The sequence below is a fragment of the Larimichthys crocea genome, chromosome XI (genome assembly GCF_000972845.2).
Source record: "Larimichthys crocea isolate SSNF chromosome XI, L_crocea_2.0, whole genome shotgun sequence".
Taxonomy (NCBI): Eukaryota; Metazoa; Chordata; class Actinopteri; family Sciaenidae; genus Larimichthys; species Larimichthys crocea.
This window is the reverse complement of record NC_040021.1, coordinates 1,057,788-1,084,328: the sequence shown is the minus strand read 5'-3', so window position 1 is coordinate 1,084,328 and position 26,541 is coordinate 1,057,788. Positions and strand designations below refer to the sequence as shown.

At 41.0% G+C, this 26,541-nt stretch overlaps 2 protein-coding genes across 9 annotated transcripts; one reads left to right on the top strand and one right to left on the bottom strand.

The window, feature by feature from the left end:
• Positions 1-1,270: 1,270 nt before the first annotated feature.
• Positions 1,271-10,369, bottom strand: tdrd15 (tudor domain containing 15). Of its 4 annotated transcripts, none has more exons than XM_027284618.1 (5): positions 10,264-10,369; positions 8,615-8,684; positions 2,531-8,344; positions 2,318-2,433; positions 1,271-1,766 (listed from the first exon to the last, which is right to left on the bottom strand). In XM_027284618.1, exons 2-5 carry the CDS (start codon positions 8,668-8,670, stop codon positions 1,753-1,755), a joined length of 6,000 nt encoding a protein of 1,999 aa, XP_027140419.1. In that variant the 5' UTR covers positions 8,671-8,684; positions 10,264-10,369; the 3' UTR covers positions 1,271-1,752. The 4 variants fall into 4 exon arrangements, with proteins under 4 accessions (XP_027140419.1, XP_027140418.1, XP_010748153.2 ...); XM_027284617.1 differs by having other exon boundaries at positions 10,260-10,350; XM_010749851.3 differs by lacking the exon at positions 10,264-10,369 and adding an exon at positions 10,144-10,259.
• On the top strand, positions 10,247-24,437 carry rfx6 (regulatory factor X, 6). Of its 5 annotated transcripts, none has more exons than XM_027284651.1 (22): positions 10,282-10,355; positions 12,144-12,333; positions 12,867-13,158; positions 14,393-14,552; positions 15,354-15,477; positions 15,790-15,851; positions 15,933-16,010; positions 16,244-16,271; positions 16,359-16,466; positions 16,541-16,618; positions 16,713-16,826; positions 17,108-17,157; positions 17,317-17,476; positions 17,560-17,704; positions 17,783-17,892; positions 17,984-18,101; positions 19,648-19,770; positions 20,714-20,914; positions 20,996-21,308; positions 21,399-21,754; positions 23,207-23,407; positions 23,755-24,437. In XM_027284651.1, exons 3-22 carry the CDS (start codon positions 13,008-13,010, stop codon positions 23,931-23,933), a joined length of 2,859 nt encoding a protein of 952 aa, XP_027140452.1. In that variant the 5' UTR covers positions 10,282-10,355; positions 12,144-12,333; positions 12,867-13,007; the 3' UTR covers positions 23,934-24,437. The 5 variants fall into 5 exon arrangements, with proteins under 5 accessions (XP_027140453.1, XP_027140454.1, XP_027140452.1 ...); XM_019265733.2 differs by having other exon boundaries at positions 20,993-21,308; positions 23,755-24,436; XM_027284650.1 differs by having other exon boundaries at positions 10,335-10,355; positions 12,144-12,190; positions 20,993-21,308; positions 23,755-24,436.
• The last annotated feature ends 2,104 nt before the right edge of the window (positions 24,438-26,541 follow it).

The following is a 26,541-nucleotide window of genomic DNA, read 5'->3' as shown; positions in this document are numbered from 1 at the left end:
TTCTGAGTAGAAATACTTTTTTAAGACGGCTACACTGGAGTTTGAACTTTTCAGAGTATCATATTATTGTAAATGCATCAACGATGTAACACTGACAGTGTTTTTAGTTCATTCTCCTTTTTTTGCTCCTGAAATTGAAATTTATTCTCTGAACTTTGCCCGTTTTACGTGACCGTGACAGCGGAGAACTTGTTCACTCGACGCAGAAACGTTCTGCCACGGCCGGGATTCGAACCGCCGACCTTACAGCGTGAGGAGGCCACAGTGTAAAATCATTCACTATGGGTGAAATATCAAATTCTACAATGAGGTACTTTTTTACCACAGTAACCATGGTAACCGTACATGTTAGTGGAGTAAAACTTAAATTTCTTTTGAATCTATGATTGGTCAGTTTTTACAGAGTGGTGTGAAGTTAATTAGATTGATTGACAGACATACGTGTTCCTGCCACAGGTGGGATTCGAACCGCCGACCTGCTGTGAGAGCTGACAGTGCTTAGCCACTCTATTAGTATTTTTTAATATATATATATATTTATTTAAATGTCTTGTTGCCAAACCTTTAAACTTTAGCTGAAATATTTCACAGTACTGCACTTTGTTACTTTTACCATAGTAACCATGGTAACCGCACATTATAGTGTACAGTCGTAATATTTGTAACGATTTCACTGATTCAGGATAATTCTGTTATTATATAGAGTCAGTGGTCTGGAGAGACATTTTCCTTCACTTAAAGTCGGTTATTTAATTTTAATTTAAACATCTTTTGAATTCAAAATTTAAACCACAAGAAAAAAAAAAGAGCCGTTGGTTCGAATCCCACTTCTGACATCAGTGTTTTTTCATCCCCCTGATCTTCTCTGTTGATCATATTTAATCCCTTTAACATGCTGATGACTTTTCATTTTGTTTATTTTATGTTTTTCTATTAACAGATGTTTTTTTTAGTGATCAGTATAAATTTTATTCACTTTGTTCTCTGGAACTTACCCAGCTTTGCTTTTCAGTATATAAAAGTTTGAATTAAAAACACCTGCGAGCTCTGAAAAAGACATTTTTATTTTTCATCATAAGTTTAACATTCATCACTGCGCCTCACACACTGTGATGTCAGTCTCCGTTCACAGGACACAGCTGAAACACTAATTTGATGAAAGTTTATCAGAACTTCCATGAACAAACAATCCTGGCTCAACAGCGCCACCCAGTGGTACTGTGTGTCTGTGTGTGTATTTCAATAGTAAAAACAAAAATAAAAAGCAAAATGAGTGTCAACAAAGATTTAATTTAACCTGAAGATGATTCATTGCATTCAACACAAACGTACGTTAAACGTAATAAGCTCAAAACAAACTTTTCATAGGTCACAAAACTCAAAGTTAACAAAGTCGACCTTTTGAAAAATATCCTACAAAATATAGAATTTAAAACTTATTTAGCTCAACTCATCAAAACAAACACTGCAAGTCCAACTTCTAATTATTTTACATGTTTAAAACAGACACATGTAACGACCTGCCATGAGAGGGAAACTTATTTAAATCAAATATTTAACTGTTCAACAGATTTCTCAGAACATAACGTGCTGCCGACGTCACAAAACGTCTCAAACTACGTCAAGAAAACTAAATAAATTCAGGGAAGTTTACACAGTGACATCAAGGCTTCACTGTTTTGGAGATCAGAACATCCAACAAACATCTGACGTGGATTCATCAGCAGCAGATCCTCGACAACATGCGAGCCTTCACATCAGGAAACCTGCAACAGAAGAGAACAAACACTGTAACCCGTACCGTACACGTTACTGTGCATAACGAACATTTTCCAAGTTTCTGGTTGATGGATCATTTTAATTTATTTACATTTAAGCCTGATCCTGCACAGGTTTTGTCTTGGTCAGTGTTTTTAAAGTTGGCATAGGCCAACACTGTCGGGTTCAATAGGAGGATCGTGATCCACACTTGTTAATATTTCTTGTTTGGAGCCAGCAGAGTTTCACTTCACCTCTGCTTATTATCTTCCAGTCACGTTTTAGCTCAGAAACAAACGACAGGAAATGCAAAACTTAATTTAAATCACGTTCCTGTGATCTCATAGTTTATTTCCATTTAAAATGTTTTAGTATTTTCAGAGTTTAGTGTGTTTTTTAAATACATTTCTCAGAGATTCCTCAACAAACCACTAGAGGGAAGTCACGTATCAGGAAACCAGTGCTACATTTTGGAAATAATGCTGAATGTTGGCAGGGATCAACGTACACTCTCATGTGACTGTCAATGAACAAAATGTTTTAAAACTATTATTCTTACATTGTCTAGGTTCAGACACAACGCTGAGCGCCGTCTTCCCGTCTGCTTCATCAACATGATGATCTGACTTCTTGTCTAAGACTTCATCTTCTTTACACGAGCTCTGCGTCTGGAACCTGAAAGTATTCAGGAGAAAGAAGTTTGTATCCAACCGTATCTTCAAAGTCTTGGCAGCAAAACTGTGACTTTTAAACTGATTTCATAGATACATACCTCAGCCCCAGCATGTCGTCTATATAACTCGCGTGTCCAGCATCCACCAGCTTCTTGGCAACATGCACGTCATCAACCACGACGTCCACTTCCCAGTGTGTGTTTGACACGAACTCTCTGAAGAAGATCTGCAGGTTCTTCTGGTACAAACACTCCTGGAAGAAGACCGCTGCCTCATCGGTCCACTGTCCGTCCGCTATGTCTGGCTTCACCCCTCTCAGGACGCAGGGGAACGTCACTTTTGGCAAGTTCGTCATCTCCACTGGAATCCTCTTCAGCTTAAAGCGGTCTTCATACGGCATGCATTCATAGTGGCCGTAATCTACCAGGTTTAGGATCACGGTGGTGTCGGACTCCGCGATTTCTGCCCTGCACCACTTGTTCTTGGTGTCCGATTTCAACAGGCAGCAGACACCCCGGACCAGGTGGGCTTCGGGAAGAGGAGTGATCTGCCCAGGTAGATCATCCAACATTATGGACACTTTGTTCATGACGAGAAGCGAGTCCTCCAGAACAACACAGAACTCGAAGGGAGTCGTCACTGCAGCAGCAAAGCCAGAGTACGCTTTGTCGAAATCAACAGGAGCAAAACCAAGTTGCTCAGGTTGACTTGATTTTCCTTCTGCTGGCTCACTTCCGTTTTCAGACGGTGATGGGTTCGTCTCTTCTTTCTGCTGCGGTAAGGTTTTGGTATGATGAATGAGATATTGTTCAGTCATAATTATTTCAACCTCCCAAAGTTTATCAGCTTCTGAGTAGCACACAAACACCAGCTTGACTTCTTTGTCTACCATCGGGTTCATGGTTTCACACAATGATTTGTGACCACCCTCTTCCTCGCGGAGCCCCGAGCAGTTCACCTTGCACAAAACTGCAAGGTTCGGGATGTTTGTCAGGTTGCTACACTGTCGTCTGATTGAGTGACTTGGAATTTCTTTTCTTGTTGCATGATCCACAAGGAAGACCCAGCATGTTCCCTGGTGTACGTATTCAACAACAGCCCTGTGCCACGGCTTGTCCTCGTGTACTTGAACTAAGCACTTCAGGCCTTGTTTGACATCGTCTTCAGCCACCACCTTGCACATATATAGGTTGTTAATTATGCGATCTTCCAATGCAGAAAGCTGTTCATCTGTCCTGTTTAGTCTTACGTAAAAATTGCCGTTTCTGAGTACAGACAGAACTCTACAATTTTCTGTGTCTTTAGCTTGAATAGTCAGTGGTATGTTTCCATGTGCACAATCACTCTTCGCTCTGACAGAGGATGTCATGATTTTGCTTTGATTCCTCTTAGAAGTACTCTTGTTTCTGGTACGTGGTCTCTGGCACTTGTAGTTTGTTACCTTCAGTTTGGACAGTCTGAAAAGTGGCGGTTCCAGTGTTTTAAGTGGTGGTTCCAGTATGGTAGGTGGTGGTTTTGGGTTGGCAGGTGGTGGTTCCAGCACTAAGTTTTCAACAGAACACGTCATTCTTTCGGATTTAGTCGTTTCATTTTCGCTCACTTCTTGTCTCGGGTAGTTCTGTTCACATGAGCTCTCTACTGTTTCAGATGAACTTGCAGGAGGCTCCTCTTGCGTTTCGGTTTCAGTGCTGCTTTCAACAGCAGCTAAAAGTGGCGCTGGACCAACTGCTTCATCAAGAATCTCAACCTTGACTTTCCAATGAGTTCCACATTGACGGACAAAATCGACCATGAGAGGCTTCTCCATTACAGCATCGATGAAAGACTCAAAATCTTTGTATGTGCTTGAGTCCCAAAGGGAGCATGATATACTCAGTCTTGGCTGAGAGAGATACTCCTCTGGTATGCAGTAGAGCTTTTCCTTCCCCGTAACTGCTGAATTTCCATAATCCACAAACTCAACTTTGAAACCGGAACTTCCTTCACAGTCCTTCACAACAGAACGATACAGAGCGCCGTCTTCCTCGTACTCAGCCAGAACAAGATCATCGACTCTTAAAGGTGCGGTAGTCTTCAAGGAATCTCTGGAGATGTCGGAGTTGAGATCTTCAACCAGTTTCAAGATGGCCGGTTCATCCTCTGACAGTTGAAGGAAAAAACTGTTGACCGAGTCAACGTGGGAGACGAAACACGTCGCCCTGAAACCTTCGGTCACTTTCATGTCAGGCAAACATGTGATCTGAGGGTTGTCCGTTTTCTCTGTATATTGTGGCTGTTCTGACTTTGTGTTTGTATCGTGGTACTCACTTTGTTGTTTTACTTGAGGTTTCAGAGGGACACAGCTCTTTGTATGGTGCTCACTTTGTTCTTTTACATTTGCATCCTTGCTCTGAGCTTTACCGTGAACCTTTTTGGTGTTTCCTTTCTTTTTCTGGAGTGTACTACCAACTTGTCTCCCACCGCGTCCATTTGATGAGGGAGCATTTGAAGAACGCCCTCCATGTTGACCTGTCCACGTCTTTGCATTTTTGGTTTTGGAAGTTTTACGTGTTGACTTTGTGCTGCTCGCGTCAAAACACAAAACTGTCTTTGGTTTAGGTAAATGATTAACAATGAGCTCCTTAACCTTCTCGTTGATGTTGACTTCTCCATCAAACAGTTCAACATCAAATGAACCATCGTCACTCTTTCCAACTATGACGGCTCTCACTTGCTTGTTGAGGATTGCACCTTCAAGCCATTCCTTGACATCTGTATAGTGCCCTTCCTTAGACACCGAAGCAAGGCTACATCTCACAGCCTGTATGGGTGTGTACAACAAATCGGCAGACTCTCTGAGGATCAACATGACATCGGTTTTCTCAGATATGTTTGTGTTTCCATAATCCACAAAAAACACACTGAGATGCAGAGGCGACGGAAGAGAATGCGCATAGCCTCTGTACCATTTGCCATCGAAGTATTTTGCTAGGTACAGATTATTCACAACAGGTCTCACACTGGCTTGCATCATTTTCTTACTTTCTTCTGAGATTTTCTTTTCAAGCTCTTCGATGATGTCTGTGTTTCTCTCAAGGTGGTAGTAGACCTCCCAGTGACTACTAACATGTGTGATGTAGACGTCTTCCTCTTTTCCAGGACTTTGATCATATGAAGAGAAGACAAAAGACTCAGGAACCACTGTTGACGGTTGATTTGTTGGATCCGTCACTTCTTGTGCCAGGCCCTGTTCCAAGAGCAAGTTTCTTATGCTCTGTTGTGTTTGTGTGTTGTAGAGGTCCACAGCATTGCACAGCCCTTTGTTTTTCACAATAACCCAAGAGACAATTTTACATCTTAGATCACAGGTGCTGTCACGGACAAAATCTTTCAGCGAGTCACCTGCCGCCACACTCCAATCCCCGCAGTTCTTGGGATCAGCAGGTTCGATCAAGTTGTAAAGGCTGCACCTGAAGGCCTGTCCTTCCAAATAAACATGTTCAGGCAGTATTGCCTGAAGGTTGTCCTCCTCGATTTGGATGACAATCCCGTAGTCGACCAACAACACTCTGGCATGACCGTTCTGTTTTTCTGTGATGAGAGCCCTGTACCATCTTCCATCTTTAGGCAACTTGGCAACACAACATGAATCCCCTGATTGGAGGGCGACTGTGTGAGTTGAGTAATACAGCTGAACTTTGTCCATCAGTTCCTCCAAAGCTGGAACTTTATCCAGAGACTGGCACCAGAAATCTGATGGCGAGACAATGTAAGAGCAACGCACAGCCAACTCATACCCAGGCTCGATGCTAAATCCTCTGAAGTAAACAGGGGCTTTGGCCTGTTCAGTTTCATGTTTGCATGTTTTATCTTCCATCCCACAATCATCCCATTGCTCTGTATTCCCATTGATGTGTGTCTTTGTTTTTCCAGTCACGTCGATGGTGTCTTTTTGCATCTTTTTCCAGAATTCCCCTTCTTTTGAAGAGATCAGGAACTCGGTGATACTTTGATTGTTGTCACTTCCCATCTCAAAGAGATCAACAACAAATTTGTTTTTTCTCATCTGGACCACATGGACGAGCACGGGTCTGTTAGATACAGCCTTCCTGAAAATATCAGAGGTGTTGCTGGTCCAGATGCCATCCGAAGGAAAAATGTTCACAAGAGAACAACAGAAGGCGAATGGCGGTTTCCCGGCAAATGTCTCGGGTATCTTCTTGATCAACATGTGCGGTACTTTCTCAATGTTCCCGAAATCGACGAAAAGGACTTCAGCTCCATGGTCAAGAGTGTCTGTCACTACACCCCTGTAGAAATGCATGTCTTCCTCATAAACCGCACAGCACAGTGTCCCAAGCGCAGGATTCAACAATACATCTTCATCCAGCCTCACTTGACTGAAGTGATCTGTCATTTGTGTCATCATTTCTTCAAAGTCCTCGTTGCGTTTTTGTGTTCGCATCCAGAAGTGGTTTGGATTCTGAACATACTCGACATAGCCCACAAAAACAGAGCCTACTTGCACCTCTTCTGACTCCAATGTTCTACCCAATGCTTCACCCATGATTGTCTCGTGGTACAAATAGCCACACTGAGGTGACATTTCTTTTGTTTCTCTCTCAAAGACTGGCTCAACGTTCATTCTAGGAGGCTCCTGAATGGGCTCTGGTTCCTTTGTGTGATTATCTTCAGCACCAATTACTGTGATGAAGTACAGATTCTTTTCTTTGTCAAAACTTCTGATCTCAACATCTAACACTCTTCCAAGCAACCCTGCCTTGAGGAAACTCAACTGCTGAGTTTTGACCTCGTCGTCCTGGTCATTGAGGGAAAAGAGCGAGCATGAGAACGCCATGATCGGTGCTGAATCGAAATCAGGCGGCAACCTGTGGACGTTCTCAACTTTGACGGATTCAAAGAACCCATAGTCGATGATGAAAACTCTAACTTGAGAGTTGACTGGGAGAAACTGCACAAAGCCTCTGTACCATTTCTCATCCTTGCTGTTAACGGCGCACAATAAACCCAGATTTTCTGGAGTCTTGTGATTGCGCTCTTTGGCTCGTTGCTCACAAACTGCAGCAAGCTTCTTTGACATTTCCCAAAGATCTGTTTCCATGCTGGTCATCTGACAGTAAAACAGCCCTGGGTTGACAGCAGCAGTTACACGAACTTTAGCACGTGTCCCACAACTCAACCTAGGCCCACAGAGTGACAAAATGTCTTCGTATCCCTGCAAACGAGATGGTTTGAAGCAAAACTCTTGTCCCCTTTGCTTTTCAATGAGTAAGTCCGGAACTGGCTCTATGTTCTGTTTGAGCGGCACCTCTGTGACCATCTCAACCAACAGGAGGAAAGTATCTGTGTCCACGTGCCTCCCAAACCCATGTTTAACAAGGTCCATGTTGATGTCAGGGATTTCCAGTAGGAGCACTTTGTGGGGTAGGAGGGCTTGGATGTAACCTGTGGCATCTCTTCCAATCAGGTTTGAGAAGTACTTCTCCACTACAGAATGAGGACAACCCTGAAGCAGGACTACATTTGCAAGAAAGCCGCAAACTATCTTGGGAGGCAGGAGGAACAGGTCATTTGAACAGGAAGATATGTTGGCGGTGTCGACACTCAGGACATTACCGTGATCTATGAGGAAAACATCCAACAAGTCCTCTGTTTGGTTCTGAACTCTTCCTCTGTACCAACGACCTGAAGTCAAATCCTCTACAAGGCAAAACTCTCCGATTTCCACTGCAGCTTCAGTCTTTGGTGCGTTCTGTATTTCTGTTTGCAAGATGTTATAGTCAAGCTCACATATGGTGAGGTATTGCCCCTGGAAGTGTATCAGGGTTGCTTCAGGGTTCCAGTCCAAGTGGGTTAACTTGAGGTCCACTGGCCAAAGAGCACATGGCGCAGAGGGACCAGAATCTTGAGACCTGCAAATATAAGTGACTTGTATTATTAATATTCAAGAGGTGTTTTAATTCAAGTACCAGCTGTCCATAGTAAAACCCATCTCAGAGCCTGGTGCACGGAGCACGTGTTTGGAAAAACATGTAAAAGACAATAATATCGTGTTTAATTGGGAGCCTAATTAACTCATGTGTGGCCAGATTTGGTCCTCCACTAAATCCTTTAACTTAGCAGTCAACGTCTGAACCGTTAAAACAAAACATAATGAACACTGAGCTAATTGTTTTACTTACTTCTGATGTTCAGAGCCGAGCACTGACTGCATGGCAGCAGCATCAGTGACTGTCATATCCAAAACAGAACCTGAAGGAAAAATTGGAGAACTAAATGTTAAATTACATACGAGCACTGATATCAACCTTTAAAACATACACTAAGCCTGTAATAATAATAATACATAACGTAGGCTTTATCAGAGGCCGAAGTCTACAGATTTTATTGTATTGCAGTATAACCAAACCTTAACCACAGTGGTGTAATGAAAACAGTTGTTGAATCTTAACTAAAATAAAACAAATACTCTATATCAGTGTTAAAATATCTATCTATCTATCTATCTATCTATCTATCTATCTATCTATCTATCTATCTATCTATCTATCAAAACAAATATTTCCCTTATAGAACATGAATAAATGATGTAGACCTCCATAAAGAAGACCATGTCTGGTCATTCTTGGTCTCATCTTCGACTGAATTTTTACTCAGTCTTGTCTCAGACAAAGAGGACTCTGGATTTTATTTAAAGACCAAAACTATAACTGGGAATTCATGGGAATAAACAGGAACAATGAGCGGAAAATTGGTTGGCCCTTTAACAGAGAACTTAAATATATTTATTATGCTAAAATATATCTTTATACAGTCTTGTCATAGTCTTGATACAGTCTTGTCTTGGTCTTGTCATAGTCTTGGTCTTGTCATAGTCTTGATACAGTCTTGTCTTAGTCTTATCATAGTCTTGTCTTGGTCTTGTCATAGTCTTGATACAGTCTTGTCTTGGTCTTGTCATAGTCTTGATACAGTCTTGTCATAGTCTTAATAGTCTTGTCTTGGTCTTGTCATAGTCTTGATACAGTCTTGTCATAGTCTTGATACAGTCTTGTCTTGGTCTTGTCATAGTCTTGATACAGTCTTGTCATGATCTTGATACAGTCTTGACTTGGTCTTTATAACTGTTGGGTTGTCTTATTTGTTTATTTACAATATAACTTTATCACACGCTGCCTGATCCATACTTTGTGTTCATACAAATAAAAGTGGAGATGTATCATCGATAACTTGATTTAAATCTGCAGATTAATTTAATAAATATTATTTTATTTAATTATTCTGGAGATTTATCATAGATAACTTGATCTAAATCTGCAGATTAATTTAATAAATATTATTTTATTTAATTATTCTGGAGATGTATCATCGATAACTTGATCTAAATCTGCAGAATAATTTAATAAATATTATTTTATTCACCTTATTGATGTTGCTAATCGTGCGGCTAGCTTCGCTTTTAGCTTCCAGCTAACGCCGCTAACTCAAACTTTGGCGCCTAAAATAGTTTTTAAACATATTTAAATGATTGTTTTGGTTTCTGTGAATCTGCAGCGTACAGGTAGACGTCCTGAATTACCTGAAGTCACTCAGCTGTTTCTTTGTTTACATCTAACAGCTGTTCAACTCACACGGAGCTAACGGCTGCGAAGCTAACGATGCTAACGGTCAGCTGACGTCATGTTTGACGTCTGTGCACGCGGACCTGTACCTGTGTCTCACCGCCTGTACCTGCCCCACGAGCTCCGCCTGTACCTGCCCCACGTGCTCCACCTGTACCTGCCCCACGTGCTCCACCTGTACCTGCCCCACGAGCTCCACCTGTACCTGCCTCATGAGCTCCACCTGCCCTCAACAAGATGCTGCGGTCCTGCGTCAAACACCTTTCTGACATCACATCCGGTTTGTCCCGCGTGCATCAAGGTGAGAAATTTAAATTTAATCCTCAGAAATGATGTAAAACATCTGATTCTGGTCTGCTCATAGTCTTGATACAGTCTTGTCATAGTCATAGTCTTGATACAGTCTTGTCATAGTCTTGTCTTGGTCTTGTCATAGTCTTGATACAGTCTTGGTCTTGGTCTTGTCATAGTCTTAATAGTCTTGTCTTGGTCTTGTCATAGTCTTGATACAGTCTTGGTCTTGGTCTTGTCATAGTCTTAATAGTCTTGTCTTGGTCTTGTCATAGTCTTAATAGTCTTGTCTTGTCATAGTCTTGATAATCTTGTCTTGGTCTTGTCATAGTCTTGATACAGTCTTGTCTTGGTCTTGTCATAGTCTTGATAGTCTTGTCTTGGTCTTGTCATAGTCTTGATACAGTCTTGTCTTGGTCTTGTCATAGTCTTAATAGTCTTGTCTTGGTCTTGTCAGAGTCTTGATAGTCTTGTCTTGGTCTTGTCATAGTCTTGATAGTCTTGATAGTCTTGTCTTGTCTTGTCATAGTCTTAATAGTCTTGTCAGAGTCTTGATAGTCGTGTCTTGGTCTTGTCATAGTCTTGATAGTCTTGATAGTCTTGTCTTGGTCTTGTCAGAGTCTTAATAGTCTTGTCTTGGTCTTGTCATAGTCTTGATAGTCTTGTCTTGGTCTTGTCATAGTCTTGATACAGTCTTGTCATAGTCTTGATAGTCTTGATACAGTCTTGTCATAGTCTTGATAGTCTTGATATAGTCTTGTCTTGGTCTTGTCATAGTCTTAATAGTCTTGTCTTGGTCTTGTCATAGTCTTGATACAGTCTTGGTCTTGGTCTTTATAACTCTTCGGTTGTCTTATTGGTTTATTTATGATATGAATATTTATAACATACCTGATCCATACTTTGTGTTCATACAAATATTGGAGATTTAGCATCAATAACTTGATCTAAATCTCCAGAATAATTAAATAAATATTATTTTATTGAATTATTCTGGAGATGTAGCATCGATAACTTGATTCTGACATCACATCCGGTTTGTCCTGCGTGCATCAAGGTGAGAAATTTAAATTTAATGCTCAGAAATGATGTAAAATATCTGCAGCATTTATAATTTAATAACGTGGACATGAGTTAGAAACATTAATTTAAATCACATTATCTTTATATTACAGCTTTAAACTTTCATGTGTTTTTATGCTGCCGTGACTTACTGAACCACTTTTATTGGTTTTTATAATAATAATAATACATTTTATTTCATAGGCGCCTTTCTGTCACTGAAGGACACCTTACAATAAATGAGAGTAGACAGCAAATAACAGAAACAAAAAGAAAAAGAAACATAAAAGTATCAAATTACAAGAATACAACATTAAAAACAGTTTAGAATAGGACGATGCGATTGAATCAGATGGAAAAGACGATTTTAAACAGGCGGGTTTTAACTTGTGTACAGACAGACACATACTAGTACGACTCTGTAAATATATATATGAACAACGATAACGTTTGCAGACAGTAAGACGATGGTACAAATATGATTTATAGCAGGTTTAGAAGCTTTGTACATGCAGTGTGTAAATATCTGTCCACTGATATTTAAACATTTAAACACAGTTATACAACAATAAATAACGTATGTACAGTCCCCTCCAAAAGTATTAGAAACAGGCCGGTTCCTTTATTTGTCGTTTGAGACGAGAGATCAAACATTTCAGCTTTTATTTCCAGGTGTTTACATCTTGATCTTGAGGCAACACTCACGTCAGATTAATTTGTATAACCCGTTTCCTAGGCCATGACGGATGATGGTGATGGCAGACAAAGGCTGGATGAGTCCAGGTGAGAGAGAGCAAAGCCAGGCCGATGGGGGTTAACCTGGTGATACCTTCAAGGACCCCGGGGGAAAACAGATAAGACGGTCACAGCTGCACGTCACACTGGAGCAAGTTTGGAATAAAAGTCTTCAGTGGCTGAGACATTGGGTGAACAGGTAGGTGCATTATTATTCTGAATATGGTGCCGACACCATGAGTCGATTAAATGATTCGTCAAACATCTCTTTATATCAACAGAAACAAACAACCTGACAGATGAATCACTGAGCTCTGCTGAAATAAAAACAACTTTTATTAAACACGAAGTGAAACAATCCTGACTTAACAATCCTGACTTAAACCTGCTGCTACCTTCTTATGCAAATATAACTTTGTATGAAGAGCCAGCTGACTGTGGGAGGCAGGATGGACGGATGGACAGATGGATGAGGGTTTCTCTGTTAATCATTAATAACCTGGATTAGTCCCAGTCTTCTGTAAATATGATGAATGCATCCACGGCTTCATTAGCTCCTGCCTCCCCAACAGCACGGCTTTATTAGTCTCAGGTTTCCTCTGGCAGGTTTTCAGCAGCAGCAGCAGCAGCGACACAGATTTTTCTTTTTCACTTTTTATTTCAAGTCAGTGTTTGGATCAAAAATGCTGGACGTGACATTTTTTATATTTTCCTGGATTTGTAGGAAGCTCGGATTGACAGACGGTTTGTAAAGATCTGAGCTGATTCACAGGCACAGATGAGCTGGACTGGTTTTTCCACCGCAGGCTGACTTCAGATTTCTTCTTTGGTTGATTTTGTTTGCCGACGTTTGTTTTGCGTGACTATGCCGATGAAACGCAGCAGTGAGAGTTCAGCCAGGGACGGAGTGTTTCTCATTCACTCTCTAACCAAGACTTTGTGCAGCTCGCCGGAAGAAACAGACTTCGACAAACAGACACATTTCCATCAGGAGGATGACTCTGGCATCAAATCAGGTGAATTCTCATGAAGACTTGTTGATGTTTGGAGGTCAGACCGATGAGGATGAAACTTCCTATGTTGTCCTCTTGAAATAATCGTTAGATCTGAATGTTTTTCTGTGGTTAGCTCAGGTGAAAACACAAAAAATATAGTCACACAGGTCGGCCACATGGTGGTGCTGCAGCAACAGACTTCACTGAACTGATTCATCGTCTTCTTCACACATGAATGAGGACGATGATGAAGACACAAAAACAGGAGGTGAAGAATAAAGCAAATACAGACAGATTGCTTTAAAATGTTGAACTAAATCTTCATTTGAACTGTTTTTTGTTTGTTTTTTTACATTTCTAGACGTGCAAAATGTTGAATAATCGTACAAAATCGAACAGCTGACAGCGCAGATATGAACTTTTCTTCTGGGTTTCATAACCGTCAAGAAAACACAGATGACAGATGCACAAACAGGAAAGCACACACTCCATATTCTCAGTGTTAGAGTCAGTAAATATCACACATGTAATAAGAGTCTCGTCATGACGACGGGTTAAATGTTTCGCTCCAAAGGCTTCGACCCAACTCATGCCTGATTGCAGCTGTATAAGAAGTTCACGTCTGTTTCTTAAATTAATGTATATATAATATATAATTTTAATTGTGCTGTTTTCATCATGCCTACCTCTTTTAATTTCAGCCCACTCTCCTCTAAAGCGTGCTCAGAATCCTAAATATAATATACAGAAACACTGTTGAACTGAGGTGATTCACATCTAATTTTATTGGAACTTTTAAACTTACAAACTGATTTCTTCTGTCAGCTCAAATATTGAGATATTTGTCATCTGGTGGATAAACAAGCTCCAACCTGTGATAACCTGCATTCCTGTTTGATTAATTTGGTTTGTTAGATAATAATATGATCAGCTGCGGCAGTAATGGTGTTCAGGTTTGTCTCTCTTCTCACTTTTCTTCGAGTTTGCAGGAAATGAAATGCAGTCGCTGTAAACGTCTGTGAATGTTTGTTACGTAACTCTTCAGAGAACGCTGCTCATGAAACGTATTGTTTACCGAGTGAACAAAGTGAAGAATGAAAGAATCTTTTTGTCAAGGTCGGAGAAATAAAATAATTAAATGAATAAAAAAATAAAATAAAATGTTCCATTAGTAAGAAAATATTGATTCAGCGCGACACAAAGACCTTTCTCCTCTGATGAACTCTGTACCCACACTGTCTGCATGTTCCCACAGAGGCAGAGGACAGTAATGAGACACCGTCCTCTGAGGAGGACCAGGACCTGGTGGACTTCAACCCAGACCTGACCATCAAACAGAGCATCTCGTCCTCTAGGAAGACCATCAGTCAGATCATCAAGGACAAGAAGAAACAGACACAGCTCACCCTGCAGTGGTAGGAGCTCTGTGATCGTATCTGGATACTGTAAAAGGTTTATTTAGTGTAAGAAGGAGGAGACAGAACATCTACAGAAACATGTTTCGAACCAGATGAAGCTAAAAGCTCGTTTTCATCACAGCAGAGGCTCCTAGTGATGAGACAGACAAATAAATCACCAAAACTAAAGATGAACAAAAGTTCAATAGAAGTTCAAAAAAACAAAAACAGAAATGACCAAACACTGAGAACCAAAGTCGGCCACATGCAGTGTCCTTCAGACCCGTCTGTCCCTCAGGCCCGACTGTCCTTCAGACCCGACTGTCCTTCAGACCCGACTGTCCCTCAGACCCGACTGTCCTTCAGACCTGACTGTTCCTCAGACCCGACTGTCCCTCAGACCCGACTGTCCTTCAGACCCGACTGTCCCTCAGGCACGTTTCAAAACTGAGTTTGAACTGACTAACGTGACCGTCCTCTCCGGTCTCGTTCACGTTGAGTCGGGTCGACATGTTGTTACAATCTGCCTCAGAAAGGTTCACCACAGATACATGACAAGAAGGCTCTGAACTACTCTAACCTGAAAAGTAACTAGTAACTACAAAGGCAGTCAGAGTGAAATATCTGTGTCTGAGATGTAGTGAAATATCGTGTGCGCGTCACTTACAATAAAAATGATTCTTTAAGCTGCAAAGTAAAAAGATTTTTAACCACCTTCACAGTTCACAATGTTTCTATCACTGCATGTTTCTTTGTCCTCGTCGTGACTCATCTGTATTCAGATGTATGAGTGATTTTCTCTGTGATGTGTCTGAACAGGCTGGAGGAGAATTATATAGTCTGTGAAGGAGTGTGTCTGCCGCGATGTATCCTCTATGCTCACTACCTGGACTTCTGCAGGAAAGAGAAACTGGAGCCGGCCTGTGCTGCTACGTTTGGAAAGGTGTGTGTCCATATGTCTTCCATAAAATCAGAAACAGGAACCTGGAGACTTATTACTTAGTTTTAGGATCCCTCTTGGATGTTTGTTTGGTGCCTCTATGATGCCCTTCCATTGGATATTGTGATGAAGCTAGAAAATAATTGGCCTCTAGATGGTTAAATAGTTCCCTGTGTGTTTGGTAGTTACACAGTTAGAAACATGACAAACTGTTCAATATGAGGCTTCTGTAGAGTAACAACAAAGTCATCATCATGTAGAAGACGAAGCTCGTCTTGATCCAACCAGAACTTTTTCACCTCCTTTCCTCCTCAGACGATTCGACAGAAGTTTCCTCTTCTAACAACAAGAAGACTCGGCACCAGAGGACACTCCAAGTAAAGTCCATCCATCTTTCATACATCGTTCAAATCAAACATTCACTTTCTGATCCCTGTGTTTATCATCCTGACGTGCAGATATCATTACTATGGGATTGGCATCAAAGAGAGCAGCGCTTATTATCACTCTGTGTATTCTGGGAAAGGTTTGACGAGGTAACGAGACGATTAACATGATTCAGTTTTGTTTCGTCTCAGGCTCTTTGCAGACGACACTGTTTTGTTCCTGTGAATGTAAAACACATCATCATCGACATAACGTTGCTCTTTTCTCTAAAAGTAATGAATAACATATTTCAGAATCACGTTTTGCTTCCTCTGAACGCGTCACAGAGCTTCATACTGCGATTTCTTTCATGATCTTACTTATGTTTCTGTTCCTCTCACAGATTCTCAGGAAGTAAGCTCAAGAATGAGGTGAATGAAAATGGAAAATTATATTTAGAGTTAAAGTACTCTCTCTCTCTCTCTCTCTCTCTTGTTAACATTTATTTTATATTTCAGGGAGGCTTCACCAGGAAATACTCTTTGAGCTCTAAAACTGGGACGCTGCTTCCAGACTTCCCCAACGCTCAACACCTCCTGCTGCAGGGAAACATCTCCAGAGAAAAGGTTGGTGATGAAGTATTAATTAAAACTGAGATGACTGCAGATTCATTAATCGCTCTTCAAATATCTCTCTGCAGGTGGACACTCTGATCATGATGTATAAAACACATTGCCAGTGCATCCTGGATAATGCCATTAACGTCAACTTTGAGGAGGTGATAGTTAATGTCACATGAGTTCATTTTTTATTGTTCTGAAAACCACTGAAGAGTTTAACTGACAGAACTCTTCTGATATATTTTGTTTCAGATCCAGAACTTTCTGCTCCATTTCTGGCAGGGAATGCCCGACCACCTGCTGCCGCTGCTGGAGAACCCCGTTATCGTCGACATCTTCTGCGTCTGTGACTCCATCCTGTATAAGGTTGTTATGAAATACCGTCTCACTTCATCACAGCTCATCTTCTGGTCCTTTGTTTCGTAAAATGGGATGTTTGCTTTGATTCTTCTGAACATATTTGGCGAGCAGAGACATTTTCTTATGAGTGTAAAGGTGGCGGTTCAGTTTCGTCTCTACCTGAACCACCAGTAACTTCTCTAACCTCTTACTTAGGGCAGGAAAGGATAAACCATAGTCACTGATAGAAACCTACCTGGATGAGCAGCACACACTCAGTTTTACTAACATGTTCCTTGTTTCTTCAGGTTCTAACAGACGTTCTGATTCCTGCCACGATGCAGGAGATGCCTGAAAGGTTTGTCACTTCAAACATTTGCTTTCCTTTTCTGCTGGAGGGAATTTTCTTGATTGACTGAAAGATGTTTTAGATTTAAAAGGGGTTATTTGAGCTGTGAGATATAGATATAGATCATTGGATGATTCATTATTTAATTACCTGTTTGTTGTTCATCAGTCTGTTGGCAGATATCCGAAACTTTGCCAAACACTGGGAGCACTGGCTCGCCTCCTCGCTGGAGAACCTCCCGGAATGCCTCGCGGCTAAGAAACTCCCCATCGCACGGCACTTTGTTTCCTCCCTGAAGAGGCAGACGTCGTTCTTACACCTGGCACAGGTACGGCATTTCCTGCAGAACAGATCAGCTCACACACAGCTCACAGTTTACTCTAACGTCTCTTCTCCACATTGTTTTTCCAGATAGCCCGCCCGGCGCTGTTTGACCAGGCGGTAGTGACCAGCATGGTGTTGGATATCGACAATGTGGATCTCAGCAGCATCAGCTCGCAGCCTCTGCTCAGCATGAACGCTGCCGGAGACCAGGACCCGGACATCTACTCCGAGTGTAAGAACATGGAGCTCATGTAAACATGATAGAAATTAAATATTCACAGATTTACATTTTCAAAAATCTATTTTCCAGACGACTCCGTCACCGTCTTCCAGGAGCTGAAGGAGCTGCTGAGAAAGAACGCCACAGTGGAGTCCTTCATCGAGTGGCTGGACTCTGTCGTGGAGCATAAGGTCATCAAGGTAGCAGCTGCTCGCCCGCTGCAGTGTGTGCTCGTATTTGTCTTTTTGTGCAACCCAGCAGTTATTTCCTCTCTGATCTTTCTCCGATCAGCCCGGGAAGCAGAGCGGTCGGTCGGTGAAGAAGCGAGCTCAGGATTTCCTCCTCAGGTGGAGTTTCTTCGGTGCCCGAGTGATGCACAACCTCACGCTCAACAACGCAACCAGCTTCGGTAAGAGCAGTTTAAGAGTTACCGATTATAGACGGCACAACACCTGGACGAGGTCTCTGTGACGGCACCCACAGGTTTCTGAAGAGCCGTTGTGAAACTCCCTCATGAGGGAGAAACAAGATTTAACTCTCAGCAGCGCCGAGCATCAAACCGACAGTCGTCCTCTTACAAATCCAAAATGATTCAGTGGATTTTAAAGGTCCAATGTGTCAGATTTAATGACACTGAAGGTGAATTTTGGATTGCAACAAACTGAATACCCCTTACCTCACCCTCTCCTTCAAAGCGTGTACAAACAGAGTTATGAATATTATATTAAATTTCTGCCAATAGATCCTTTAACTGGACAAACTGTATGATGAACAAGTTTCATATTTGATGTCATATATAAATTATAAAACATTTACATGCCTCCGTTTACAGTCTGTAAAACAGGGGAGGAGTGTAACTAAGTACATTTACTCAAGTACAGATCTGAGGTACTTTCTGCTTCTACTCTGCAACATTTAAGGGTAATATTCTATTTTTTACTTCACTGTAATTATCTGAAAGATTTAAGGTTTATGCACAAAAAATATGTTTTGATATAAATGAAACTTTCAAACAACCAATTGACAGTAGAAAATTAATTAATTAGTTAATAATAATCCTAAACTGTCATTTTCAGGTAAAAATATTTGATGGTCTCAGAAGATTTTCTTCTTTTCTTTCTAATAATTTTAATTTATTTGTAATCATGTTTGAGTTTGGACAAAACAAAAAAAAATTCATTATTTTCTTAATTTTTCAAAAACCAAACAATCATTCGATTCATGGAGTAAATAATCAGCAGATGGATCCAGAATGAAATTAATTATTTGATAATAATGATTCATAATTTCAGCTACAGCAGTAAAGTCCTGCTTTTACATGCATGCAGGAGTATTTTTACTTGTAACAGAGTATTTTTACAATGTGGTATTACTGCGTGTATTAACTCGTGTATACCAGTTTATGGTAAATATTATCTACACGCGGCTGATAACTCAGTGTCAGAGTTAATTAGACAATATTAAAACACAATTTGTAAAAGCTGCACGCTCGACATGACGACAACATCCTGTGATTGACTCTGAAATGAATACCTGTCACTCATCTAATTAACTTTGAGCTCCTTTTTTATCCATCAGTCAAACACACACACACACACACACACACACACACACACACACGGCTAATACAAGCCAGCTCAGAGCAGATTGCTACAATAGCGTCATAAATTGTAATGGCCAGGCTCGCCTTGATTAAACAAAGTCTTATCTGTGGGTCGCGTGCTCTCTGTTCAAACACATGCAACACAGTGTGTGTGTGTGTGTGTGTGTGTGTGTGTGTGTGTGTGTTCAAACACACACAGAAGGTTTCAAACCTGCGACCCTGCAGGTCAAACAAAGAGCAGCTTGATCCTAAAGGTCAAACAGTAGATAAAGAAGAAGCTGGGTTTCTATTAAAACGTCTGTTTGAAGAGTTTGAGACGTGGGTGAACAGCTGAGCGCCTCTTCTTCGACAGGTTCCTTCCACCTGATCCGGATGCTGTTAGATGAATACATCCTGCTGGCTCTGGAGACTCAGTTCAACAACGACAAGGAGCAGGACCTGCAGAACCTTCTGGACAAATACATGAAAAATGCAGGTATCAGTCATTAAAACAAACACTCACACAGAGAAGTCCAGCTGGACTCAGACCTGCAGCAGGTCTGCAGTCTGTTCTGGGACACAGTGAAGAGGAAAGTCCACGTGAATCCAGTTTAACGCTCCACAACGTTGCAGATTGTTGATTTTTATAAAACAAACGTGCATTTGTATAATTAGTTAAATGAAATATAAATAACTAATACCAAATACAATAAACTTGAATTGTTTGAAATGTGAACTCTTCTCCTACATCAGAGTGAAAGTAATTAAAACATTTTTATTTGAAGAGCACAGAGACGATTCAGAGTGAGTGGAAATCCATCAAAACACAACAGAAAAGGAAAATAAAGTAAATTATAGTAGAATATAATGTCAACACTCTGAATGTATACTTACAAATATCCATATATTACAGCAGTATTAAACATTTACATAATATATGCACACATATGTACGTATTAGTACATAGTGCTAGTCGGATTAGTAACTCCCATAACTTAGATGTTAATTTAATAATTTAAAAAGAGGGTTTGTACATGACAATATCTCTATATTCAACACTCTACATGACCTCAGATCGATAATTATATTTACAACATGCGAGGTGAGTCAAGATCATTTATAATATTTATAAATAGTTTTATAAATGGGCCACGAAACCTGTGAAACCAGGTCAAAGGTAAACACAGAGATATGTCAAATAAATGCTCTATAAAGATCTAGATGCAACATTTCCTGCAGTAATAGTTCAACTTCTTGCCCAGATTCATAGATTATTTATGTATATCATGCCGAATCATAACAAAAGGTATCTCATGATACTTTCCATAAAGAGTCTAGACACACAGTGGCGAGGAAAACCTCCTTTTGTCTTGTGTTACGTAACAATCAAAGTTATTGTTGCCGCTCTGACCTGATGTTCTTTTGTTTTACGCTTTCAGATGCCAGCAAAGCGGCGTTCATGGCCTCTCCCAGTTCCTGTTTCTTAGCTAATCGCAACAAGGCCAGCGCTGCCATCGACCAATCAGTGAAGAACGAGTCACTGGGAGAACACGCCTACATGTCTCTGTCCACCAATCAGCAGCAAAGTCTGGAGACGACCACCGTCATCTATCAGGGGACAGAGTCTGCGGGGTTCACAGGTAAGATTAAAACGTTTTATTTTGAAGTGTTTTCAGTCTTCGTGGTATCTGAAGTGTGTTTTCCGTCCTCACACTCAGGTGGTCAGCTGGACTTCTCTCAGGTCAGCGGGCCCCTCATGACGCCCCCTATCTCTCCGGCAGCGTTAGTGCACCGAGGCTCCGTCATCAACCAGGGGCCGATGACGGGGGGAGGGAGACCCCTGATATCTTCATCTTCCTCCACCGCCTGCTCCTCCTCCTCTTCCTCCTGCCTGTCCTCCATCAGCGCCATGACCCAGCCCACCTCCAGCGCCTCATACCCAGAGACCCTGTACCACTGCTTACCTCAGACCAGCTCTGGTTACTTCACACCAGGCAGCGGCTCCTCGGCGTCAAACTACCAGCCTGCACTCAGGTCTGTGTCTGAAGATACTGTCCTGACATTTAACGAGTCAAATAAATTAAATTAAATACAGTCTGAGGATTTGTTTGATCCGTGTTTCAGGCCTCAGACTCAGAACCAGTGTCTGGCGTCGGTCCAGTCTCCGGCTCCATCGCTGGCCTATCATCTCTCCCGGTACCCCTCCTTCAACGACCAGCACCTGACTAAAGACGTGTTCTACACTCACCATCACTCCTCCAACACCTCTAACTGCTCCCTGACACCTTACGGCTCCGCAGTCCGACCCACGTCCGGCTACAGCTCCGGCACGGATCCAGTTCAGACCGAGCAGGGACTGGACGCTCAGACGGCGGCTCAGATTCTGGACTCGGCAGAGGGGTTCAGCTTTGTGGGGGCTGGACTGAACCCAACGGGTGGTGGATGTCAGGGACAGACGTACTCTGCTGCAGGACACAGCGGTAAGGACAACCACTAAAAGTCAGTCCCACATTTACTCTTCTCCTCTGCCATTATGTCCATAGAAGCTGCTGAGCCTGGTTACCTCCTCTTCTTCTTCCTGGTCGTCCATAACGCCTGTTGGTACAAACACTAACATGAGCTAACAGCAGCTAACAGACTGAGCTAACATGAGCTAACAGACTGAGCTAACATGAGCTAACATGAGCTAACAGACTGAGCTAACATGATCTAACAGCAGCTACAGCTGTCAGCAGTTTACTTCACTGTCCATCATAAACTCTGTAAATCACAGAGAGTTGAGGCGGAGCCACAGCAGCTAACAAATTGAGCTAACATGAGCTAACAGCAGCTAACAGACTGAGCTAACATGAGCTAACAGCAGCTAACAAACTGAACTAACATGAGCTAACAGACTGAGCTAACATGAGCTAACATGAGCTAACAGACTGAGCTAACATGAGCTAACAGCAGCTAACAAACTGAGCTAACATGATCTAACAGCAACTGACATTGGCTAACTTTAGCTCACATAAGCTAATATTCGCTAATAGCAGTTAAGAAACTGAGCTAACTTTAGCTAACAGCAGCTAATAGACTGAACTAACATTAGCTAACAACAGCTAATAAATTGAGCTAACATGAGCTAACAGCAACTGACATTAGCTAACCTTAGCTCACATAAGCTAATACTTGCTAATAACAGTTAAGAAACTGAGCTAACATTAGCAACGGCGGCTTACAAACTGAGCTAACATGAGCTAACAGCAGCTACAGTTTACTTCACTGTCCATCATAAACTCTGTAAATCACAGAGAGTTGAGGCGGAGCAGCCGGAGGACATCAGAGGGAAAACCAAAAAACATTTCCTCCATAAAATATGATCCAGTTTCTCCAGAATCAGTGAAACAGTTGCTGCTGTGTGACTTTGACGTTTTCTGTGCTTTTTGCAAATATCTGCACATAATGAACTTATTTTATACGTAAAGGTTCAGAGAGGTAAATTACTATAAACTGATTTATTTTCACTCCCTCTGATTATTTTAACCGAGCGAGACCCGAGGAGGTGTTTAACAAATTAAAAATCATTTTTGATAAATGAATCACTTTAATTTATTCATACAAAAATATTTGAGAATTTTGTAATAGTAGACTCTGTGTCACTGGTTCCCAACCTTCACTTTTTGTTTTGTCACAATACTTTTCTTTATTTCTTTATTTCTTTATTTTTGGTTTAAAATGAAAGTGAAAGTGATTTTTTTTCCTGTTGATCGTTTGGTTTGAAGGTTTTTTTAGAGCTGAAAGAATCCAGACAAACAAACAAACAAAAACTAATTTATACATAGTATCCATTTTTCACGTGACCCTGATCCCGATGCTGGTAACCACAAACCAGATGCACTCAATTTATTAACAAGACAGGAACTCAATGCCAAGCTTTCCTTCTGTGGCAGGTTACTATGGCAACAGCAGTTACCTGGACAGCCAGCGCATGACATCACTGGTTGACCAGCACGTGTCCGTCATCAGCACCGTGGGCAGCCTGCGCCCGTTCCCGTCGACGTACTCCGAAGTCCACGATCCGCTCAACATCCTGGACGAACCGGGGAGGAAAACCACCGGAGCGTATTTCACCGAGGCCGAACCCGGAGCAGGTCAGCAGCAAAACATGCGGCGGGGATGATGGAAGCACAAAAGTTTAGAGGACTTTTGTCTTTTCTGGATTATGTGGTGGAGACTGAACCTGAAGTTCCACCAAAATCACTGAATAAAGTTGTAAAGTTGTGCTTTTGTACTGTAATCAAACTCTAAAATACCATGAAGAAAACCTGAAAATACTGAAAACAGAACTTTGTGTCAGTGAAGGACAAAAACACTTTAACATCAGTGTTGTGTTTCTAGCTTGTTTTTACTGCCCCCAAGTGGCCTAAAATTACTTATTGCAGGTTTGAATTGTTCTAAATGTATTTCATTTTTTACATGTCTGTTGTTTCCTCGTCAGATCATTCCCTGCCCTCGTCGGGATCGGCTCCCTGCATGTTCGGCGTTCCCTCTCCGTTCACCTCGCAGGACGCTTTGCTCTCTCAGCAGCGAGTGCCGTCGTCCTCAGAGATGCAGGACCTGGTGTCTTCGCTGCCTCCCATCAATACCGTCTTCATGGGAGCAGGAGGAGTGCAATGACGCTGGAAAAAACACAGATCTACTAATGGAGGATCTTTGGAGTCCGGTCCCCATCAGAGCATCCCATTTCGTTTGAGCGTGTAAGATGTCCAGTACAAATGAGAACCTCCAAACTGTAAGGTACAGTATGAATATTAGCTAAGGAGGCCAGGACACTTTGAATATAGACAAATATAGAAAGACTTTTTAACTTAGAAAGAGCTGCCAAATGTTTTATCACCTACGTTATTATAAAACAAGATCGAGAAGAGCAAAGAAAAGATATTTATTTGTGCTAAAACGTGGATTCTTACTTAAAAACATACAAACTATGACTCTGATGCAGATTTTTATTTATCATATATTTCCAGTGCTTTTGTCCCTTAATCATGTCTGAGGACTTCCATTTCTTCTGAGTGCAAATTGTAAATAAATCTTCGTTAGTCACCATGGTGTTCAGTTCATTGAGGTTGGATATTAGTTTCTTAGTTAGACACTTGATGAGGTTTGATCCACGTTTGCTGCTTGTTTTTCGGGAGATACTCTCCGGGCTCGATGATGAAGAGGATTTCTGTTGTTAGAGTTAAGTTGAAGGAAGTTGACTGACATCAGATCAGCTGGTGAAGTCTTGCAGATCAGAGATTTTAACGTTAAAGGAGAGAGGTACAGCAGGGTATCGTCTGCGTAATCATCGATCGGATTAGAACCATTACTAGTGAGAGCGTCTGAAAGATGTTTTATTTTGAAAAATGACCGTCAGAATTAAAGGATAAAACCATGGACTTATAAATAAAAATAACCAAAGTTTTTTCATATATTTGTTCATTTATAATATTTATTTTTCCACATTCTGCAGCTCTGCAGACCACATGGATTATTTCCATGTTGCTTCTGTTTGGTCATTTATTTATTTGCAGTAGTAATGGAGATACCGCACAGGACCGAACAGGGAACAGTTTGCGTTCTCTCCTTTGTCTGCCTCTGCAGCAGATTGACCCCAATAGGATCCTTATCTCCCTCGTTTCAAAGAACTCGTGTCAGAGCGCTGAACACACAACTCTTTAATGGCTGATGTCTGAGATTACAGGACGGAATAACAATCGAAGACTGCGGATCAAACTTGTGAGCTTTTTATTTGTAATTATTTGGTTTGTCTGCAGCACAATGGAGGGAGATATGACTCCGATAAAGGTGTTTACCAAAATGTTACAAGAACCAACAGAGAAGGAGAGATGATGTCGGAGGGTGAGTTAATGTCACACCATGGCGACCTCGGTAAAATCGTGGAAACATGTCTCCTCTTCAGTTTGTCGGCACTGGAGCAGATGGGACGTCGTAAAACGATCAAAGGCGACGGGAAGAGGACGGGCAGCGTCTGACAAAACATTGACAAACAGTAAAAAAACTTCAAGCTTTTAAGCCTCCGCGACTCTCAGAGTTCAGCCGAACAAAAACACGTATATTAAAATTTAAATGTAGCATCTTAAAATGTCATTTTTCATTCCTGCGTCCATTGTTAGGATGGAAAAACACTAAAACTTTCACACTACATCTGAAAAAGCTGCACAATTTTACAGGTCAGGCTCAAAATATTAATTTAATCTGACTTATTTCTGACTCTGTGCATGAATGAGGTTGAATTTATGTGGTTGGATGGTTGGATGGGATGAGCTAAAAGAAATAGTTTTATATTGTCAAATTAATAAATGTTTGTCCTGACATTTCTGCATTATTTACACAGGAAAACAACAAGACTTATTATTATATTAATTTACAAAAACTGGTGAAAGCCTCCAGTTCAACACAATTCAATGCACTTTTTTGAAATAATAGAAAGATTAAAGTAGAACACACAAAATATTACACAAAAATATAAATAAAATGAAGTTTTTTCAGAAAGAAAACAGTCACAGAATCAGATTTCTAAAGGTTTTCTTGGCTGCTAAATAAAAATCTGCGGCGGTTTTAGATGAATGGCGGTGACGTGGCCGCTCCCCTCCTCCCTTCTTGATTGTTTTTTTTTTTTATATGTTATCTACTCAGGAGGAAAAATCCATTTCAGGTGCTCATGCAGCGGCGCAGGGACAGATGGTGGCATATGTAATGATTACAGAATCCCCACGTTAAAATACTTTAATTACTAAGTCAATAATGGCTGCAACAATTGCCGGACCTTTAGTGTAAAAACAACAGAAGGCGGAAGGCAAACTTCGGGCCAATGTTTAACCAGAACTTTGCATTAGAGCTGATGGAGACCAGCCTCCATATGTGAGCGTAACTCTCTCTGTGTGCAGGTATAAGAGCTACCTGTTGTTTGTGTACTAAACAGCAAAGTGTTATAAAAATAAAACCTAAATAAAAAGAGTTTTTTCTTGTTACATCGGTTTAATTCTGCTATAATGTTCTGTTAGATTTCTAAATGGCAGTGTTTGTTTTTTTAAATAAGATATTAGATGCATGTATGTAATGTATAAATAGACACATAAAATAAAATAAAAAAATATTTAAAAATAAATAAAAATAAATGATGATTATAATAATACACTGACATTTATACATTTACAAATTAAAATAAAAGTAAAAAACTGTTAAAACAAAAAAAAATATTTTATCAATATTAAAATTTAAC

Bases quoted from the DNA above. Each gene is read 5' to 3' on its own strand.
- tdrd15 (XM_027284617.1), bottom strand. From the start codon at position 10,326: ATGTCAGAAAGGTGTTTGACGCAGGACCGCAGCATCTTGTTGAGGGCA. The intron at 8,685-10,259 runs GTACAGGTGGAG...TTTTTCCTTCAG, and splicing joins AGGTGGAGCTCATGAGGCAG to GTTCTGTTTTGGATATGACA. The intron at 8,345-8,614 runs GTAAGTAAAACA...TTATATTTGCAG, and splicing joins CTCGGCTCTGAACATCAGAA to GTCTCAAGATTCTGGTCCCT.
- rfx6 (XM_019265733.2), top strand. From the start codon at position 13,008: ATGCCGATGAAACGCAGCAGTGAGAGTTCAGCCAGGGACGGAGTGTTT. The intron at 16,011-16,243 runs GTAACGAGACGA...TTCCTCTCACAG, and splicing joins TCTGGGAAAGGTTTGACGAG to ATTCTCAGGAAGTAAGCTCA. The intron at 16,272-16,358 runs GTGAATGAAAAT...TTTATATTTCAG, and splicing joins GAAGTAAGCTCAAGAATGAG to GGAGGCTTCACCAGGAAATA.